Source organism: Schistocerca piceifrons, chromosome 4, assembly GCF_021461385.2.
Source record: "Schistocerca piceifrons isolate TAMUIC-IGC-003096 chromosome 4, iqSchPice1.1, whole genome shotgun sequence".
Classification (NCBI taxonomy): Eukaryota; Metazoa; Arthropoda; class Insecta; order Orthoptera; family Acrididae; genus Schistocerca; species Schistocerca piceifrons.
In genome coordinates this window covers 184,437,043-184,459,392 of record NC_060141.1, presented here as the reverse complement: position 1 = coordinate 184,459,392, position 22,350 = coordinate 184,437,043, and the positions used below count along the sequence as shown (strand labels likewise).

General features: G+C 42.5%; 2 protein-coding genes across 2 annotated transcripts; both read right to left on the bottom strand.

Annotated features, from left to right (window-relative positions):
• Positions 1–301: 301 nt before the first annotated feature.
• On the bottom strand, positions 302–1,024 carry LOC124795708 (glycine-rich cell wall structural protein 1-like). The gene has a single exon (XM_047259789.1). The coding sequence runs from the start codon at positions 1,022–1,024 to the stop codon at positions 428–430; it is 597 nt and encodes a 198-aa protein (XP_047115745.1). The 3' UTR covers positions 302–427.
• A 9,308-nt stretch (positions 1,025–10,332) lies between these two features.
• LOC124795705 (glycine-rich protein DOT1-like) lies at positions 10,333–10,934 on the bottom strand. Its single transcript, XM_047259786.1, has one exon. The coding sequence runs from the start codon at positions 10,932–10,934 to the stop codon at positions 10,386–10,388; it is 549 nt and encodes a 182-aa protein (XP_047115742.1). The 3' UTR covers positions 10,333–10,385.
• Between the last annotated feature and the right edge of the window lie 11,416 nt (positions 10,935–22,350).

Genomic DNA, 22,350 nt, shown 5'->3' with positions numbered 1-22,350 from the left:
TTTATTCCATAGTACTTCGGAATCATGATAGAAAGGAAATTCTCATTTAGATCCGTTTTGGAAGTTTAGCACTTTTTATAGAGTAAGTTCGTTTACCAGTTGCTTTAAAAGCATACATATAACAATGGAGAATCTAAAACGTTGGTTACCAGATAACAAGATAAGATGCAGTAGAACCTTCGTAATAAGGCAACTACTGTGTTGAAACTCACAAACGTTTTCGTGTTCAGAAACGAGTGACACGGCATAAAAGTGAGTGACATAAGAACAAGGGAAGAAAGAGTACGGAAAACAATTAATGTACAGTTTAAGCGACATTTTATTGAAGAAGAAATAAAAATTTTGACTCAATGTTCAGACAGTACAGGAGTGGGAATTTTTAGTGTCCGAAAGTAAGAGATGGCTTAGTAGAGAGGAAGAGTGATACTTAGCGGCCATAGTGACCACCATGACCACCACCGCCGCCGCCTCCATGGCCGCCGCCGCCGCCTCCGTGACCTCCGTGTCCACCACCACCGCCTCCGTGACCACCGCCTCCGTAGCCTCCGTGTCCACCACCACCGCCTCCGTGACCACCACCTCCATAGCCTCCGTGTCCACCACCGCCGCCTCCGTGTCCACCACCACCGCCTCCGTGACCACCGCCTCCGTAGCCTCCGTGTCCACCACCGCCGCCTCCGTGCCCACCGCCGCCGCCTCCGTGACCACCGCCTCCATAACCTCCGTGTCCACCACCGCCGCCTCCGTGACCACCGCCTCCATAACCTCCGTGACCGCCGCCGCCGCCGCCCCCGTGACCGCCGCCTCCGTGGCCACCTCCACCACCCCCGTGACCACCGCCACCGCCACCATGGCCGCCACCACCGCCTCCGTGGCCGCCGCCTCCGTAGCCGCCGTGTCCTCCGCCCCCGCCGCCCCCGTGCCCTCCGCCTCCGTAGCCTCCCGCGGCCACAGTCGCCACGAGCGCGGCGCCCAGACACAGCGCCAGAAGCAGCCGCCTGCTAGAAGCCCGCGATCTCGCCATTGCTGCCGGAGTGACTGGACACTTGTGTGATCAGTCGTCGCAGGACGACTGTGCTGCCTCGTCCAGCGCTCCCACACGTATTTATACTCGTGTCACGGACGGTTTCTCCGCATCTCGGCGTCTCGGTTGACTTCCTCGGCTTGCCGATCCGTCGCGGTTTCGTTCTCGCAATCTTCTTACTCGTAACCAGAAAGCACGTCTTGGTATAATATGATACAGTGTATGATTTCTCTCAAGATTAAACCGCCTTTTGTTTTCTTTCCAAAAGAGGATCATAAAAGCACTGTATAATTTTTTCTTCTTCAGTTATTTACTCTCGAATGTCCGCCGCTGTAGCTTAGCTGTAGCTTTACCGCTGAGCGGGCAGGGGGCCCGGGTTCGATTCCCGGCAGGGGGTTGGGTGTTGTGTGTCTTTCACCATCATTTTCGTCACTGACTCGCAAGTCGCCGAAGTGGCGTCAACTAAAAAGGACTTGCAACACGGCGGCTGAACTCCACCGAATGGGGTCGTCCCGGCCAATAATGCCATCCGATCATTTCAAGTTTTTACTCTGGAATAATGTCGCTGTCGGCCGAACGTTAAGCTCTCAGCCCCAACTGCTAAGGTAATTTGCCACTAGTTCACTTCGGTGCTGTGTGTATGGTTCCGATATAATCTTTTGTTTTGATTGCATCATTTAATGGAATGTCAAATAATATTTAGGAAACAGTACATTCCAGATTTATTAAATGGTTTCAGTAGTTGTTTTATAACATTCCTACCAATTCCAAGAAGAACGTTTATGAATAGTCAACAACAATACTTGCTAGTCAATTTTCTGCTAGAGAATTCAGTGGCACTTTGGAGTAAACGTTTTTCTTCGGAAAACATCATTAATAAATGGGAGTGTAGGCTTTCTCAGATAATCTGACTCGTGAAATCTTGCTCGTGATAGCAGCCGAGTGACAGCGTCGACTTGAAGCAACGTTTCAACGAATTTCCTACACTTTATCATCAAGGAGGTCAATGTTGAAGCACCTGAAGCTTAGTTGTTTCTCCTCCCCATGGAGATGTGCTGAATTTAAATGGAGGTTGTATCCAGTAATACAATCAGAGGTGCAGCATCATTCAGCAACTTCCATACTCGTCATCTTCAGCCAAAGATTTCATCAATCATTAAAAATACTTTAAACCTACGAGCATGCTTTCCTTTTCTGTGTTACGTTTTTACTAGAGGAAAAGTTGTATATATTAGCACCTTCTTTTGGTTTTGACTTAAAGTACCTTCTTTTGTAAAAATTCTGGATTTTATACCTCAACTAACAAGTACAACAACTTTAAGAAATGATGAGGGTCGAAACAATGATTAGTATTCATTATTTCTATTCGAAAACAAAGGTTTACAAAAGCTTGTAAAATGGAACTTAAGAAAAGGCGGTGCATATAAGGGCATCCACAAAATGGTGGAGGAAACCTTTTGAAATATTTTAATGAAATGGTTTAAAACGAAACAAAATTGTAGACCAGCCTACAAAAAGCAACATTCGTACATATATGCATGAAATTTGAAACTATTTACAGTGATCGAAAATGTAAGTAGCTCCTTCAGCACCGGCACAATGTAAGTATGCCCACATTTGGCACATAACACACTTAATCCATACCTCTCGTCTCCTGTCTTGGGAGAACTTTTCATCACAAAAGATGCAACTTACATCCTTTGAGTCTGGTGTATCCCCATCGTTCACATCAAGTTCATTGTCGCTGTCCACAAGGTGAGGGCTGCAGGATCCTGAAGAGTCCGATGATGAATCAGATAGTTTTGTGAAACAAATTTTCTGTTTTTTTTTTTTTTATGGGCTTTGGATATTGCACCTCTGTCCGCAGAGCAGCCTCAACCCCAGGGAAACTCAACGGGCTCTTCTTGACAGCATTACTGTCAAGTGACTTTGTGAACTGATCTTTGTATGGCGTTCCAGTGATGTGGTAGGTGGTTGCTGCTTTTCGTCCCCGCGTTGTGGTTCTCTTCTTAAGGTTGGGGCAGAAGATTTGTCGAATGGTGAAACTGCATTTGCTGATATCCCTGGAGAACTTCCCAGTGTTTCAGTGGCTTGATCAACTGGCATAGCTAAAGCTTGATGTGACTGTACATCAGGATAACTCGAAGAAGAAGCAAATGATGTCGATGGTCCAGAGATAGCAGAAACATTAGGTCTATCTTCCGCTGTGGAACAAGTTTTCCTGAAACCAACTCAGAAGCTGTGAAATCACCGTCGGTAAAGATGTAACGGTTTATAGGGTATAACCCAGTTACTTTGAATCCGTTTATTGCTATCTCAGCTGATTAGGTACGAAGGTAGGCTTGAATAAAAGCCTCTGTAACGTCGTAAGGTGTGAGAGGACGCCCATTGTGATGCAACCATACACTCACTACCTCGGTGAAGTACGTTTTCAGAGGTCCCATTCACGTTTTATCTAGAGGCTGCAGTTTGTGGGTCCAGTGTGGAGGAAGTGAGATGACAGTCACGTGGTGTTCTTTCGCCAAGTCAAATACATCTGGATTTCGAACGTGGCTATAATAACCATCCAAGATGAGGAGAACAAGACTTTGTTCAGTCGGACATGTTTTCTCAGTGAAGTGAATGAACCATTCGGTGAACAAATTGTTTTGAACCCATCCTGAAGAATGGACTCTACCAATTGCACCAGGGGGGCATCTCCCCATTAGAGTTTGGGACTTGTTGGCTCTAGGGAAAATTTTCATTGGCGGGAAATAATGTTCCGAAGCGCTCAAGCATCCGATAAATGTGATTGTAGTCCCTCTTTCTGCAGACGTCAGAGCTGCAATTTGTTTCTTCCCTTTCATCCCTATCACTTTCGGAATTTTGCTTTGGATAATAGACAGGCCTGTCTCGTCCACGTTACACACTCGGTCTGCTGGTTATGAGTGTCTGTTGAAAGTGTCTGCTAATAAATCAAAGAAAACCATCACATTCTCTTTATTGAAGCTTAAGGTTCTGGCATATGTTCCACAAGGTTTGAGAATTGACAGCTGATCCTTGTGTCTCTCAAGAAGAAGGTCAGCCCAAGTACGTCCTATTTCTTCTCCTTTGAAAGGGGTTGTCAAACTATTTGTATGGGCAAATACAAATGCCATTCTTCTCAGATCCGCCAAAGTGCACAACGAAGAATTTTTGCTCCCTCTCAAGGAGATAAGAAACTAGCTGTTTTTCGAGGTCTGCATTTAAATTCGGTTTCCTTCCAAGCTTTGTCTCTTGAACCGCTTGTTCAGGGATTTTATCAAGTTTAAGAAATCTCTGCAAAGTGATACGATGCACTCCGAGTGCTCTTGCAGAACCTTTCACAGAAGCCTCTTTTGTTTTCACAGCTGCTATGGCACGTACCATCTGAGATTTACTCCACTGATACGTCTGGTTCCTACATTCATAGCGCTTCTTCGTTCTCGGCATTCTGCAAAGACGAAAAAAAGCACTAAGGTCTATTATCGCAATCTGAAAATTCTGTTTGTTTGTTTGTTGCTGTGTAAGTTGTATATACGAACGTTAAACAAAATTCGATTAACCATATCCCATTCACACCAACCATCCTTAAGCAACATGGCGACTATCACGTCTAACGTAAAAGCGTGTGTAACGTAAAACGTGTTTCTAAAAGTAGCTTAGGATTACATTATTCTGGATATCACTGAGAAGCTTTTTTAAAATAATGAGAAGGATGTAAAAAGAAAACGATTTCACATACCTGCCAAACGTTTGCAGTCCTGAACAAACACCAATTCAGACAATAACCGACGCTGTAACTACACTGCTTGAAACAATGCTTCCAACTGTTCACTACTATCGTCTTTTAACAATAGACACCGTTTCCAGTCCCCAGACTGCAGCACTTCCCGTACCCTCGTCGTGAGGTGTGCCTATAATTGCATCTCTGCCTGTTTTTACACTTTTTCCTCTATCAAAACATTCGCTGCTGCCAATAGCAAAATTATCCAACAAATATTTTAACCTTAAAAACCAAATAATTGTTTTTATACTTCGAGTTTACTACAGTTCACACTAGCTCATTTACAGTAGGATGAGGTAAGGGGTCGGTATTAGTTTATTCAAAGAAGCATCCCTGTAAACCAAGGGTTACCTGAATTATGTTGACAGATGTCCAATTGAACGTTATTGTTACTGAAAACACCTGAGCTGTCTCACTTGGCGACATGACAAACCTTGACTGCCCTGCAGGATTTTTCACCATCAGTCAGAAAAGCTAAGGCAAATTTGACGAGCAGCTAAATTTACGGGTGATGATAATTAGAGAAAGGCGGTGTTCTGACGACTGAGAACTGTGAACTATGGTCGATCGCGACATTTGCCCAGTGACATAAGGAAAGAATGATTTTCCTCACGTCGCAGTTTATTTTAAATTTTGTATGTTGAAGAATGCAAGTTATAGCGGACGTCACGGAATTCTGCATGAGCTCGGTAGTGGTTCCCAGACATGGCCATAGTATTGTAAATTCGTTTGTGAGCTTCACAAACTAGTTGGAAGTCTATATCTAAAAGTCCGTCTGGTAAAAGATGGAAACTTAATTTCCATGACCCTCAGCTGCTGAAACATTTTGCAGGTGCTGGGTTAAATAAATATGACAAGCAGCTTGATAGGAAACTGGTAATAGTAAAAATTCGGTACTTATTATTTTTATGACGTGATTTGATTTACCATTCATCCTGTCTGGTATGCTACCTGCTTACCCAAGTGTGAGAAAGACGTTTTCCTGGTTGAAGTTTGTCTCAAACGTCAACTCATAAATTAGTTGAAATTGTAGTAAATATACAATTTAATTGGAGACATAAAGCAATGCATGCGTTTAAATTCGGGAAAAAGGCAATTGCCTCAAGACGATAAAATAGTGCCTGGCCACCGGTGAACCAGAACCAATTGATGTACACAAGTTTACTGGATGGCGGCCGTTACAGTTTATAACGATTCCTCTTCCTGATGATAAAATTATGCGTAGTGCACTCGCTAAACTGTGATGAAGTAGGAACGAAGTTAGTGGCTCATTTCCTATTCTCAGTTTGGTTTAGACTGTGTGGTAGCGACTTTATTGTCTGCCTATTTCGAGATTGTACCTGATACTAGGTCCTACCAAGAAAAGCAAGCATCCCTTTCGGTTTTATTACTCTCCTGGTTCTTACCATTAACCCCACTCTTTAAGTGTTACAGCTCTGTACGCTTTTAATAATAATAGTAATGATACTATATTTTAAAGTAATAATAATAAACACATCAAAAAGTTTTGCATTACCCCAGTTCCCAGAATTCCTGAAAATAGACGTTGACTGTGGATGTTTTATCAATGACACAGTCCCTTTGACTGTTTAGGGATGTCATTACCCCCCCTCCCCTCACCCCCCCCCCCCCCGCGCCCCCAAAGATGTAAACAACCATGTATCAGCAGCGCCTATTAGACGGAGGGAGTCCTACAGCCGATCACTTCCAGTCATTCCACCAGGAAGGAGGCACACGACTCGTGTTGTCTGTAGTTCAGCCATGCCTAGACGGTCAATACCGCCGTTCGACGCGTCTGCATTGAAGGGCTCTCAACAAAGAAGTGTCCAGGCGTTTCGGAGTGAACCAAAGCGCTGTTGTTCGGACATGGAGGAGATACAGAGAGACAGGAATTGTTGATGACATGCCTTGCTCAGGCCGCCCAAGGGCTACTACTACAGTGGATAACCGCTACCTATGGAGTAACCTTTACAGCAACGCCACCACGTTGAGTAATGCTTTTTGTGAGCTTCACTCCCGACGTCCATGGCGAGGTCCATCTTTGCAACCACAACACCATGCAGCGCGGTACAGATGGGCCCAACAACATTCCGAATGGATCGCTTAGTATTGGGACACGTTCTCTTCACCGATGAGTGTCGCATATGCCTTCAACTAGACAATCGTCGGAGACGTGTTTGGAGGCGATCGGGTCAGGCTGAACGCCTTAGTCACACTGTCCAGCGATTGCAGCAAGGTAGAGGTTCCCTGATGTTTTAGGGTGGCATTATGTGGGGCCGACGTACGCCGCTGGTGGTCATGGAAGACGCCGTAACGGCTGTACGATACATGTGAATGCCATCCTCCGACCGTTAGTGCAACCAATCGGCAGCATATTGGCGAGGCATTCGTCTTCATGGACGACAATTCGCACTCCCATCGTGCACATCTTGTGAATGACTTCCTTCAGGATAACGAATACTCTCGACTAGAGTGGCCAGCGTGTTCTCCAGACATGAATGCTATCGAACATGCCTGGGATAGATTGAAAAGGGTCGTTTATGGAGGTCGTGACCCACCAACCACACCGAGGGGTCTACACCGAATCGCCGTTGAGGAATGGGACAATCTGGACCAACAGTGACTTGATGAACTTGTGGATAGTATGCCACGACGAATATAGGCGTGCATCAATGCAAGAGGACGTCCTACTGGGTATCAGAGGTACCACCAGTGTGTACAGCCAACTGTACCACCACCTCTGAAAGTCTCGCTGTGTGGTGTTACAACATGCAATGTGTGGTTTTCATGAGCAATAAAACGGGCAGAAATGTTGTTTATGTTGATCTCTATTCCAATTTTCTGTACAGGTTCCGGGACTCTTGGAACCGAGGTGATGCAAAACGTTTTTTGATGTGTGTAATAATAATAATAATAATAATAATGATAATAATAATAATAATAACAATTCGTTTACTTAGGTACTACTTTGTTTTTATCACAGTGACCAAGAAATTGCAATTTAGAAAAACACAGCCGTTGAGAAGAAAACGTCTGAAAATTTGAGACGTAAATATGTCACTACAAGGGCGCGCTAAACACTAGTGCCTCAGATTTTTTCCTGCTGTCAATATCGGTTGAGATGGCGAATAACTCGGTCGACTTATCCGCTTCGCTGCCACAAGTTGCAACCCTCTTCCTCTCTTTCTCGTCGATTTCCGTTGTCCTGAAAGCTGTTAACCCGTTAATACATGACATGTTTTTCTTAATTTCAAGTTTTGCCTTATAAATTGCACCGTACTTTCCATAAGAGCTTTGAAATCTGTCTTTAGTGATCTGAGAGGTAAGATTGTTTGTCGTTGTTGTTCTCATACCCGCCGCTGCAAGGGGCACCGTGACTTTTCCCTTCGTTTACAAAGCATTTCAGTATTTCGGTGAAGTGGTATGTTGTTCTTCGTTACTGACGTTCCAAATCACGATCTGCAGATGCGTTGAATTCGTCTGGCAATAGTAGACTAATAATTTTGAGATTTGGTTGATCCTTTCAAGACTGTCTTTCCAGTGCTTCTTCTTTACATAAACAAGCTGTCCATGAATGTAGAAAAGTTACAAAAAAGGAAAGTAAATTAGATACAGTGAAAGATGAGGAAATTTTAATAAAAATGCAATGACAGGTAATAAAAACAGATGGTGGAAGTTTGCCAGAAGGCAGTAGCCTCTCTTCCGAGAACATATGGCAGGAAAAACCTTTAACGAGAATGACCGTTCTGGCAGAGACAATCAAAGAAGAGCCGCGAACGGAAAAGACGAAAAAACCTTGATGGCAAACGATGTACTTATACCGTCTCGTCCTAAGATAGAATAGACTGTCCCTCGCCCACTCGCGAGTTGAGGCGTGAGAACAAAACAAAAATATCGATCTCGACACAGATGACTTTTGTAGGCCATATGGTTGAAGCATAGGCCGCAGCATACCATATTGATGTAGATAGAATGGGAAGTAATGAAATTGTCGTTGTAGTTGTAAACCTCTGAATTGTCTGAAACACCTCTTTTTTATTTTTAAGTTAATCATTTAAACGTGCAGCAAGTAGTAAGCTTGTAAAAGGTGTGGGGCAGTTGTGGCTGACAGCAGAGACTCTCATGGTGTGAACTGCAGCTCGTGAGGCTAGCTCATGCATGACAAGTGACCAACAGTAACTCTACTAGGGGTTCATGCGTGGTGCGGACTATCATCCAGGGGCATGGTAGGACTCTTTTCCTTCGATGCGACTGCCTCTGGAGAAGTTTACCTGGAAATGATACGCATATCAATTTTGCCAGGTATACGTGCCCTTTGTGGACCTGATGAAGAAGTCTTCTACCAAAAGGAAGGGGCGCCACCACACTACCACCTAGCCGTACGAACTTTCCTCGATGACAATTTTCCATGGCATTGCATTGGACGAAGAGGGCCAATTGAGTTCCCTCCACGGTCTCCAAATCTAACACATATGGACTTCTACTTGTGGGGAAATGTGAAAGTTAACGTCTATCGACGAAAGGCACGCACGGTGGAGGAATTTCGCCAGGGGATTACATATGCAGCGATCTCCACTGTAACACTGGCTGACGTAGTTTCGGAGACCGCTCGTCGTTCTGTTACGTGTTCAGCCGCCAACGCTGAACATTTTGAACATTTACAGTAGCCATATGCCAAATTGAAGGTTGTACAACCGGTGTGTTCAATTACTGAATGTAAAATAAACACATAAGTAATACATTTCGTTCCTTAAAGTGTCTGTACAGTTTTCTGGCGGACTTAGTAGTATGAGATCTCACAGACTACATCTTAATATCGGATTGATTTCACTTTGAAACGTAGTCAGTTTGTGTTTGAGTTGGTACACCCCACTTGGTGTTGTAGCGTTTGTACCTTTCTTCAGCCACTCGGGATTTTGAGTATACTGAATAATGATCGCGTACATATTAACATTGGGGTTGTTAGATGAAATGGTGAATGGAATTATTGTTCACGGTATTTTCGCTGTTCTAATCGATGTACTTTGTATTGCACAAAAATATTGACCAAGAATCTTCGACAATGTAAAAATATAAAGTATACGACATGAAAAGATATTTCAATAAAGGCTATTGTAGACTTTATCTAGCGTAACTGAAAGATTTAAATTTATTCCCTAGTACTTCGGAATCATGATAGAAAGGAAATTTTCTTTTAGATCCATTTTGGAAGTGTAACACTTTATAGAATAATTTAATTTACCAGCTGCTTTAAAAGCATACATATAACAATGCAGAATCTAAAACGTTGGATACCACATAACAAGAAAAGATGCAGTAGAACCTTCGTAATAAGGCAACCACTGTGTTGAAACTCACAAATTTTCTCGTGTGCAGAAACGATTGACACGACAAAAAAATGAGTGACATAAAAACAAGGGAAGAAAGAGTACGGAAAACAGTTAATGTACAGTTTTAGCGACATTTTATTGAAGAAGAAATAAAAATGTTGACTCAGTCAATGTCCAGACAGTACAGAAGTGGGAATTTTTAGTGTCCGAAAGTAAGAGATGGCTTAGTAGAGAGGAAGAGTGATACTTAGCGGCCATAGTGACCACCATGACCACCACCGCCGCCGCCTCCATGGCCGCCGCCGCCGCCTCCGTGACCTCCGTGTCCACCACCACCGCCTCCGTGACCACCGCCTCCGTAGCCTCCGTGTCCACCACCGCCGCCTCCGTGTCCACCACCACCGCCTCCGTGACCACCGCCTCCATAACCTCCGTGACCGCCGCCGCCGCCTCCGTGACCGCCGCCTCCGTAGCCTCCGTGACCGCCGCCGCCGCCTCCGTGACCGCCGCCGCCGCCTCCGTGACCACCGCCTCCATAACCTCCGTGTCCACCACCGCCGCCCCCGTGACCGCCGCCTCCGTGGCCACCTCCGCCACCCCCGTGACCACCGCCACCACCTCCATGGCCGCCACCACCGCCTCCGTGGCCGCCGCCTCCGTAGCCGCCGTGTCCTCCGCCCCCGCCGCCCCCGTGCCCTCCGCCTCCGTAGCTTCCCGCGGCCACAGTCGCCACGAGCGCGGCGCCCAGGCACAGCGCCAGAAGCAGCCGCCTGCTAGAAGCCCGCGATCTCGCCATTGCTGCCGGAGTGACTGGACACTTGTGTGATCAGTCGTCGCAGGACGACTGTGCTGCCTCGTCCAGCGCTCCCACACGTATTTATACTCGTGTCACGGACGGTTTCTCCGCATCTCGGCGTCTCGGTTGACTTCCTCGGCTTGCCGATCCGTCGCGATTTCGTTCTCGCAATCTTCTTACACGTAACCAGAAAGCACGTCTTGGTATAAGGTAATACACTGTATGATTTCTCTCAAGAGTAAACCACGTTTTGTTTTCTTTCCAAAAGTGGATCATAGAAGCAAATAAATTTTTATTTCTTCCTCAGTTATTTACTCTCGAATAATCTCGTTGTCGGCCGAACGTTAAGCTGTGGCCCCCCACTGCTACGTTAATTTGCCACTAGTTCATTTCGGTGCTCTGTGTATGGCTCCGATCTAATCTTTTGTTTTGATTGCGTATTTAAAGGAATGTCAAAAAATATTTAAGTTAAACAGTACATTCCAGATTTATTAAATGGTTTCAGTAGCTGTTTTATAACCAACCAACCAATTTCAAGAAGAAAGTTTATGAATAGTCAACAAAAATAGTTGTTAGTCAATTTTCTGATAGGGAATTAAGTGGCACTTTAAAGTAAACGTTCTTCTTCGGCAAAGATCATTACTAAATGGGAGTGTAGGCTTTCTCAGATAATCTGACTCGTGAAATCTTGTTCGTGATAGCAGCCAAGTGACAAGGTCGACTTGAAGCAACGCTTCAACGAATTTCATTCTCCACATCATCAAGGAGGTCAATGTTAGGGGCACTTGAGGCTTGGTTGTTTCCCCTCCCCATGGAGATGTGCTGAGTTTAAATGAAGGTTGTCTCCGGTAATAGCATCAGATGTACAGTACCGTTTCAGCGATTTCCGTAGTCGTCATCTTCATACGGAGATTTCATCAATCATTAATAAATACTTTTTATCCACGAGTATACTTTCCTTTTTGTCTCACGATTCTACATCAAAATACTTAATGCTACTAATAGGAAGGTTGACCAACAAATATTTTAATGTTACAAACCAAATAACTGCTTCTACGCTTGGAGCTTATTACAGTTCTCACTAGCTAATTTATAGTGGGATGGAGGAAAGAATTGGTAATAGTTTATTGAAAGAAGCATCCCTGTAAACCACGGGTAGCCTAAATTAATGTTGACGGACGTTCAATTGAACGTCATTGTTACTGAAAACAGGTATTCCGTCTCTTTCTGTGACATAACTATTCTTGACTGACGGACAGGAAATTCTACTATTAAGCAAAAAAGCGAAGTCAAATTTGACGAGCAGCTAAACGTACTGGTGGTCATAATTACGAAAAGGCGTGTTTTTTACGGTTGAGAATTGGGAACTATGGTCTGTTGCGGCATTTGCTCAGCCACATATAGAAAAAATGGTATTTCTCATGTCACAGTTTAAACAGATTTTAAATTTTGCATGTGGAGTAGTGCAAGTTGTAGCAGACAATACAGAATTTTGCACGGGCTCCGTAGTGACTCCCAGACACGGGCATAGTACATAATACTATTCTTTATCAACAAAAAAACAGAGAAATGCAATATGATACCTGAAATATTGATCTTTTCTGAATAGACAAAGAAGGCTAATTTGACTGCAGAGACAATGGTTATTCGAATATTGAAATCGTATAATATACTGTAGTGTACATATTTTAAGACTTAATATTTTCTTTATAATTTTGCAATTTGTATGCGCTACGATATCACACTTATATTAATCTGAGACTGAAATACTGTCAGAAATTAAAACGTCAGAACTAGTGCAACGTCAGCATCAGAAATGAGTCTGTTTGAGGTTCAATTGTAGGCCAAGTGTTGCCACTACGTAAATTTGACATAAACCGCCTTTTCGGGCGTACGCTTGCTTTCTATTATGTGGACTTTAATACGGTCTGTTACACTGTGACAAGGTAATATATAAGTTACATAGTACCATACACCTGAATTTAGTCAGTAAGCACCACCGGTAGGAATGAAACTGGAAAACATCCCTAGATTAAACAGGAACTTCAGCTTATATAAGATAAATGCGCAATACTGTGGTTGATAGTTGTGACCTGAGCCAATAACAGCTGAAATGCAATGGTACATTCACTATATATACGAATTTAATCAGACTCTCTCACAGGCCCGAGCGTCGAATTTGTTGGTCTTATGTCGAATCTACTGGGTACGTTGATTCAGAGTCTGCGTTTTTGTGTGTAAATCTGCAGTTTAAGGAATTCTCGTATAAAACATTTATGAAGATGTTAATTTGAACTTTCGAGTGGGCCGTTCTCGGTCACTGTGAGTCAGTCTGAGGAACAGGTAGGCAATAAGCCATTGTTTCGACTGAATAGTATCAGCTGATCCGCTCTTGCTGAAAAATTGAATTCACAATGCTTATTCGATACAGTGAAATTGTGGAATCCATATATTCATTATGCTCAATCAGATCATACACAGTTGCCTTTTTCGGCATTGTCCGAGTTTTGTGCGAAGTCCATGTATACCTCTCGCCTTTATTATGTGTTTGCCGTCAGTACATTTTCCGCCGTTTTTCAACTCTCCACGACAGAGAACAAGCGGTATCATATGCAACTATAAGAATTCAGTCAGTTTAATATCACAGACAATGATGGATATTACGGTCCACACACTTAAACACTCTTATACCTACTTGTTTTGTAAATAAAACCGCCTTTTCTTGCTGCAACTTAATTTACTTTTCCCAGTCGCGTTTCGCCTTTTTCTTACTCTAAAGCATCTTCAGTGGGATCTATAACGGTACAGTTTTGTTATTTTTAGATTATCAAACAGTTCACTTCGCGATTTTTTATGTAAATAAGTAATTACTGACAGCACGGCGTTCCGTATTACCCTCCTGAACCCACCGATTCCATATTCTGCTAACATTCATTGGATCTCGACCAACGCGAGCAGAAATGTCGCGATACGATCAACCGCAATCGCGATAGGCTACAATCCGACCTTTATCAAAGTCGAAAAAATGATGGTACCCATTTCTCCTCCTTACACAAGGCATCACAACAACGTTTCACCAGGCAACGCCGGTCAACTGCTGTTTGTGTATGAGAAATCGGTTGGAAACTTTCCTCATGTCAGCACATTGTAGGTGTCGCCACCGGCGCCAACCTTGTGTGAATGCACTGAAAAGTTAATAATTTGCATATCACAGCATCTTCTTCCTGTCGGTTAAATTTCGCGTCTGTTGCACGTCATCTTCGTGGTGTAGCAAATTTAATTGGCCAGTAGCGTATTTAGATGTCCCACTCACTGCTCAGTATTGTGCTGCCATGAAAATGAAGTAGCTAGTCCGATAAGTACCCACAAGTATGGAGAAGAAGAGTTGACACCATTCTTATCCAGTTGTGAAGTTTACAATTCAGTAATTTATTCTCTTATCAGTTTCGTTCAGTTACATTTTTCAACTATTTAACAACTCACGTACACTTTTTCGAAAATAAGAGGAACAGAGAGCATATAAACCAACTGTGCTACACATATTTAGATTTGTTACTCAGAACTCAGTGTTATACCTCCGTAAAAATGAAGCAGCCAATCAGCAGCTTCCTACGACAAGTAGGAGCGAGGGGTACATGGTATTCTCACTCTGTCGCGATAACAGCTACGTAACTGTCTGACATGCAAGTTGGAATAGGCAAATGCTTCACTTGTCTGTCTGCCATGCAAGTTCAAATAGTCATGAGAGGTATGGATGGCAATAAAACTACGAAGATACATAGATTAATATATTATGGAAATTTTTGGTTATTTTTTCGTAACAGATCAATTGCATCTATTTCGCGAATATTACCAGTGTGTTTCAATTGCGTTTTTATAATACGTCTGTAGCCAGTCTGCTACTTTTTCATCTTAATACATCTATGACATATAGTTACAATTTCAGTTACGTGTACCATTACATCTTTCCTGCATCTATAACATGGTGGTTACAATTTCAGTTTACATCTTTTCTACGTATAGAACATGTAGGCTACAATTTCAATACATTATATTTACAAGCAGTCTTTTTACTGTTAAATCAGTTTTAAATCACCTCCTGTTGTACACATAGCTGATGGCTAGCCACCACGCTACTATGCTCACTTTATCACCGAGTATGACTCGGTTATCATGACATCAACTTACATTGCTTTACATCAGAAACTGTAAGTAATTTGAATCGAATAATGTACTGAATAATCTGTCAACATTAATTAATACACATTTTCGATAATCATCAGTGCTTAATTTCTTAGCTGATACTTTATTCTTAAATGTCCTTCTTAAAGGCACATTACTGCACAATTTACAATCAACCGTTTCATCTTAATGCTGCCATCAGGTCTGTTACAAAATAAAATACTCTGCCATAGCAATAATTGATTCAGTTGGCTGAAAGCCAAGTCTACAGAAAGAAATCTAAGAACAAATAAAAAGGCCAACGTGGCCAACAGCCATAACATACCATTAGGAGTATTCTGATACAAGTGGCGACGTCATATAATTTGTACACGCAGACACGTGAACAAGTGCGAACGATGGCTCGAGGGCGTCGTATACTCATGTAAACACTGGATGTAACCATCAGGTGGCATTAGCCACGTGGTGATGTAAATATCCACCATCACAGATTCAATAGATTAAAATAGGCTTTTCACTGTCATTAATTAAAATGATTTCACACGACTGAAGTGGGTATCTAATACTAAAATGTAAAACAAAGTACAACATGCAGCAAAAAAAGTGAGGCATAAAATCGGAATAGAAATTGCAAAAGTGGTATGAAATCTAGTGATACGCAACATTTTAGCATGAAAAAGTAAATAAAAGATGAAGTTGTGTGAAACATAATTAAATGAGACAGTACTCTACACAACTGTATTTGCTGTGGGATCACAGTTCTGTAAATTTTTTAAAATGGCTTCATGTTCCTCATTGACTGTACTGTTTATAACAGCATTCTTTACTGTAGTTTCGACCCAGATCATTTGAAAGTGGTTACAGCTGCTGAACACAGCAACAGTCAGCATTAATAAAGTGAATAAAATTGTCGGCCACTATGGCTCGTCACACACGAATCTTATGAACCTGTTTATTTGACTGGGACTCTATAAAATATACTGCGCGTCCTGTGATGCAAAGCACACTCTAAGAAAAAAAAAGGACGTACCGCGAGGAAGGATTCACGCAAATTCCCCACGATCTGATATAAATAAAGGCATCGACGTGAAATACAGAATCGGAAAATTAGGTGGGCGACGGATGAATATGGGACGGCACAGCGCATTTCACCGTGCACTTGGCACGGATAGTAAACAGGGGACATGTCGATAACAGAGCATAAAGTCTTTTCGAATCCTCAGTTTTACGGTAAATATGCCTCGCAGACAGGCGCGTGAAGCATTTGGCAGAGGGCGTGTAGTTGTGCTCAAAGAAGTCGGGTGGAGTAGTCGGCGAACCGTGGCCGAACACAGCGTGAAGAAGAAAGCGGTCGACCTAGAGAGACGACAAAAAGTGAGGACCCAGTAATCGGCAGAGAAGCACTTAGAGCCACGGATTCATCATTATCAAGGATCCGACGTGCGACTGGCGCTTCAGTGAGCAAAAGTACCGTTAATATGCGCCTCACAGAGACGGGGCCGTGCTCGCAGCGCCCCTTGGGCTGACTACCATTGACCTCTGTACACCAACAAGCCAGTTTGCAGAGGTGTCGGGAACATGCGGCTTGGAATATTGACTGGAGTAGAATTGTCTTCAGTGACGAGTCCCGCTTCGAAATGAGCCCTGATACCAGCAAAAGACAACCAGGAGTGACAGTATGGGGTGCTATTTAATTTCGTAGCAGTCACCTTAAAACATAGCGGTACGTCGACGATGTTCTGTGCCCAGTTTTGTCGCCCTGGGCTTACGTTTCAGCAAGATAATGCCTGCCCGTACACAGCGAGAGTTTCTACTACTTGTCTTCATGCTTGACAAACCCTGCCTTGGCCAGCAAAATCATCTCATCTCTCAGTAATTGATAATGTTTGAAGCATTATGGGCAGGTCCCCCCAACCAGCTCTAGATTTCGATTACCTAACGCGTCAGTTGGACGGAACTTAGCATGATATCCCTCGGGAGGAGATCCAACAAGTCTAACAATCAATGGCAAGCCGAATAACCTCTTCTTTGAAGGCCAGAGGTGGACCAACGCTTTACTGACTTGCTCACTTTGTGAATCTCTTTTCAAAAAATTATCCAATTTTTCTGAAATTGTAATCACTTGCTTGTCTGTTCATGTACATCACATCTACCGATTTCCGTTCCATTCAGATAATTTCTTCGTGGTGCGTCGTTTTTATTGTCTTTGAGTCTATACTGGACAGACGGGAAGAACTTCGTAACTACGACGATTCAGCTGTTGCGAACCATATAGTGAGGAAGACGGAGAAATCCGATACATGGAAAAGAAAGGAAAAACCTCAATGTGCTAGAATAACTGGAGATTACCATTCATGAAAAGAAGTTCGACAATATTCTTAAGATGAAAGTGAAAACAACGGAACAAGATTTCTTAACGGATTTTTCCAACAATTTTAAAGCAGATGTACAATTATAACACTGACGATATAGTTTGACTCTGAGTATCGTAGAAGGCATCATGCAAGTAACAGCTTAAGCAGATGACCAAAGAATAACGGTATGGTGACCCAGTAGCTGTTGTCACACAGTACCGTCTTGGACATTTCAGATCACAACAATTCCCGGACACCTTTGGAAGTGTCAGCTTGCCAAACTAGAGCCTACAGTTGATCAGGAGGACGCGGCCTGGTGTGTGGGTGCGATGTGAGATGGTGCGACTACGGGCAGAAGACGACGATTTTAATGCAAGACAAAGACTTATATTCCAATGCGTTTTTATTGTAGTTTATTTTATCAATACTGGAAACGTGTTGGTAGAGTTTTTAGATTATTAACCTCATGAGCTGAGTTTGACACTCTGATGATTGTAGCGCTGTCTCTCGAAACATGTTGTGTGTGGTACATAAAAGACTCAAATACTACCAGTTACACTGTTGAACAACCATTTTGCATCTGGTGTTTGTTGTATCAATCCCCATGCATTTTTCGTTGTAAAACCACAATGTATCCTGAGAAACGTGGTGCAACATACGGTTTTCGAGATATTTATAATTATGTACTTTGTTTGACATTTTCAATCAGCAACTTTTGTAGTCCTGTCTTCCTCAGTTGCGTGTAATATTAAGGTATATTGATAATTTTTACTTATGTACCGTCTGACAGCAACTGAATAAAATACAATTTTAGTGCCATACGCGTTTCGCCTTTATTTTCTGTAAGGCATCGTCAGTGGCCTGGAGTATGTTTGCTATTTAATTTACATTTTTGTCACTGTGCCTATAGGTTGTTTATAAAACAGCGACAAAAATGTAAATTAAATAGCAAACATATGTACATATACCAGGCCACTGATGACGCCTTGGAGAAAATAAAGGCGAAACGCGTATGGCACTAAAATTGTGTTTTATTCAGTTGCTGTCAGACGGTCCGTAAGTAAAAATTATCAATATACCTTAATTTTCAATTATGTTTGCTAGTTTATTCCTTTGTTTGTTCATATTATAAAAAGTATCATTACGAAGTAACATAATGCGTTATACAGTGTCAGTTTTAAAAAGAGGCAGGTAAGTATCATTTGCCAGAATCTTTTGAGTTAGTAATATTAGTCTGTATGAAGGTGGTTTATATTAAGATGATCTTACGTCCCCTGATGTCTTCGTTAAGCAATTAAAGTAATTTTTTTTTTTTTTTTTGTGCGGTATAGTTGCTGTAACCATTGGATTTTGCTTTATCTGTAATATTTAGTTTTGTTGTGCTGTTTGCAATGCCAGACGCAATGCAGTTACATATATTTTTCAAAATTTTTCTAGTGTTGATTTCTGTGTCTGTGGAACATCCAAGACATGAAAAACCACTATAATGTGAAGGAGTGGTATATGAGAAAAATGTATATTGCTGGAAAGGAAAATGTTAAGAACAAACTTTTAATTATTACAAGTAAATTCATGTTACCTCTGCTTTGTATTAAGTTAGGCCCGATGAAGAATCTTGCAGTGGCTCTTCATAAACAAGATGAAGCTTTCACACATTGGAAAGGAGTTTTTCCCATGATCGGTGAGGCCAAATCAAAAGAAACAGTTTTTATCACATCACAATTAAGAAAATTAATGGAAGATGAAACCTTTGTTGCTAAATGTACGAATGTGGAGCTACGTGCTTGGACTTCCTTCAAATTAACTGTTCATGACTTTTTGGGAAACAAATGGAAGAGAATTATTAGTGATCCAGCTGTAAGAGAACTACAAAGACTGAGACGTAGAATATTAAAAATTACCCTTTTTACTTTCGCACTTAGATTTTCGCCGCTGTTAGCAATGAATAGGGTGAAATCTTGCACCAAGGTGTTCTTACAATGGGACATTGCTAACAAGAAGCCCTTCAGTGACGGACATTAGCTTTGGCCAGTGAGACCGATAGACACTTTCCAAAAGAAAAGCATCCTCATTCCATTTCTCGAAATAAATTGACATTAGATTTTGTAATACATTTCTAATTACCATGACTGTTTGGATGGTATATGTGACTTTTCATACAATGTGATGACTATTTTGATGTTTTAGGCAGGTGTTCAAATAATTTTCAGATTATGTGTGGCATATTTTGGCTTTATTTATGTTCAACGCCTACTGGAAATAAAACCAATAAGATTTCATTAATATCTGGTCTCACACAAATTTGACAGGCAAGAGAAATCTGATTTCACATCTGAATTCTGTGCTCCAAAGCTAGGAAAATCTATACACTTAGAAACCACATGTAGAAAAAATTCTAATTTCTTGGCCAGTGATTACTGGTAAACATTCCGCAGTTTGAGCAGTTGTTTTATTAGCAATCACTTCATATAGTCTATCTTGTATATATCCAGTCAGTTAAGTTTTTTTTTGTTCTTATTTTATTCTCCTTCCGCCATATGGGCAGTGGGTGGGCTATCAGCGGATACAATTTGCCGTTCTTCAGCCATATGAGTGTAAAGTTTCAATAAAATAATATAAAAGCTGGACATGGTGTTGACAGAAATAAACGTTTTGTACAATAAAAGGGCAGAGCGTCAGTTGCACAAGTTACAGCATAAAAGGTTGTTTTTGTAATTAATTAAAATACAGACGCAGATGAATGGAAGCATGTGTCACTCACGAATATATAAAAACAGATAGACAGTTGCAGAAGGTTAAATGGAAAGGCCGGTGTGTTGACTGATTACAATAGATACATAAATGTGTGAAGAGATGAGTTGATGTAGACTGCCAGGGATAAATGTGTCATAGGACGTGTCATTTAAAGATAGTGCATAGAGGGAGTTTGCGCAGGAGCAAGTTTGGAAGAAGGTTGGGGGAGGTTGGAGGGCGATGTGCTTCCAAACCGAGACTTAGGAAATGGGCGGAGAGGATTGGTGGGGAAGGAAGCTCTGACAAGAGGAGGTGGTAGGAATCTCGTAGATCTGGTAAGGTAGGAGTATATCAGCATGGATTTCATGGACAGGTAAGGGAGGGTGATTTAAGTTTCTTTGGGAAAGAAAGTGGAGGGTGTGGAAGTGTATTAGTCAAGTTCTTTGACCTTACGTAATTATATGTGTATGGTTATTGCTGTAGTCACATTTGAAAACATTACTTCTCCAAAGTTTTTGAAGGAAACACGTAAGTGAACTTCTGGCCATCAAATATGAAACACCATAAAGACAGGATAAAACAAATCACAAACTAGTTTGAAGTATCGTACATGCTTGAATATGCGGATGATGAGCATTTCACTACAGAGCCCCAAAACAGGTATGAGTAACGCCATCTGCTGCAGCATGTTGTTCCCCGACATTGCTGCTAGTATTGGTAGAGGTACTACGATTATCCTGTGAATATGGTATCGATGGGTTCAGGACAGCCATACTCAGCGCCATGCATGATCTCAACTGCCACAAGTGACGAACGCCCGAGAAGGCAATCACATTGTTCGCTTGCTGTGCAGTACCGTAAAGCCCCATCGCGTACAATGAGTCACGAAACGGGGTATCCACATGGACAGAGCAACGACGCTTGGAGCAGCACAAACTGTCAATATTGCGATCGACCTTACAACTTCTCTTGGCGCGGCAGTAGAAAGGGGATGACATGGTGGTGTGCCAAATGCGAACAGTGGGGACACGAGTGTATAACATTTACGGTTAACTGGCTCTGGGCTGAGACCTGCCAAACCTTAAACATGCAGTTGTTCTATTGGGAGACAGTCATTCCAGCGAAAAATGCAGTACATGAAAACTGTAATGTTGTACAATACGGGATAAACTCAACTGGGCGACATCTGCTGCATCGTGAACACGCAGTGGGTTCGTAGACTAACACCTGAAACGACTAACAATACGTTTCCCGTCGCTCATTTGCTGTCCAGGGCAATCTCACATACGGAAGTGTTCCTGTTCTATCCCTCTGAGTGGCTAGTTTTCGAAAACATAGACTCGAGGACGGTCTGACGACAAAAAATGGTTCAAATGGCTCTGAGCACTATGGGACTCAACTGCTGTGGTCATAAGTCCCCTAGAACTTAGACCTACTTAAACCTAACTAACCTAAGGACAGCACACAACACCCAGCCATCACGAGGCACAGAAAATCCCTGACCCCGCCGGGAATCGAACCCGGGAACCCGGGCGTGGGAAGCGAGAACGCTACCGCACGACCCGGTCTGACGACATACGTTGCGAGAGCAGTCTGGTAGTGGTCGCGTCCAGTGAAAGAAGTGTATAACACGAGCTCGTAGTTTCAGTTAGGCAAGTTAATCGGTACAATGACGATTAACGATCGTGGAAATATATTTGAAGGGTGTAGGTTCAAGTGGCTCTGAGGACTATGGGACTCAACTTCTCAGGCCATTAGTCCCCTAGAACTTAGAACTAGTTAAACCTAACTAACCTAAGGACATCACACACATCCATGCCCGAGACAGGATTCGAACCTGCGACCGTAGCGGTCTCGCGGTTCCAGACTGCTGCGCCTAGAACCGCACGGCCACTTCGGCCGGCGGGTGTAGGTATGTGCTGTGAATAGCACTTATTTCAAAATCGTGTTTGACTTCAAATGAGTGGAAGTTTCTCAGAGTGACTGGTATATGTCTGATGCACATTCCATAAGGTTGTTTCTCGTGTTCAATGTCCTTAAAATGTTTGAATATTCATCACCAATAGCCAATCAGTTTGTTAATCATTTGTAGCCACCTTCATTGCAGTGCTGTCAACAGACTAACGAATGTGTGATATCTTCTGCGT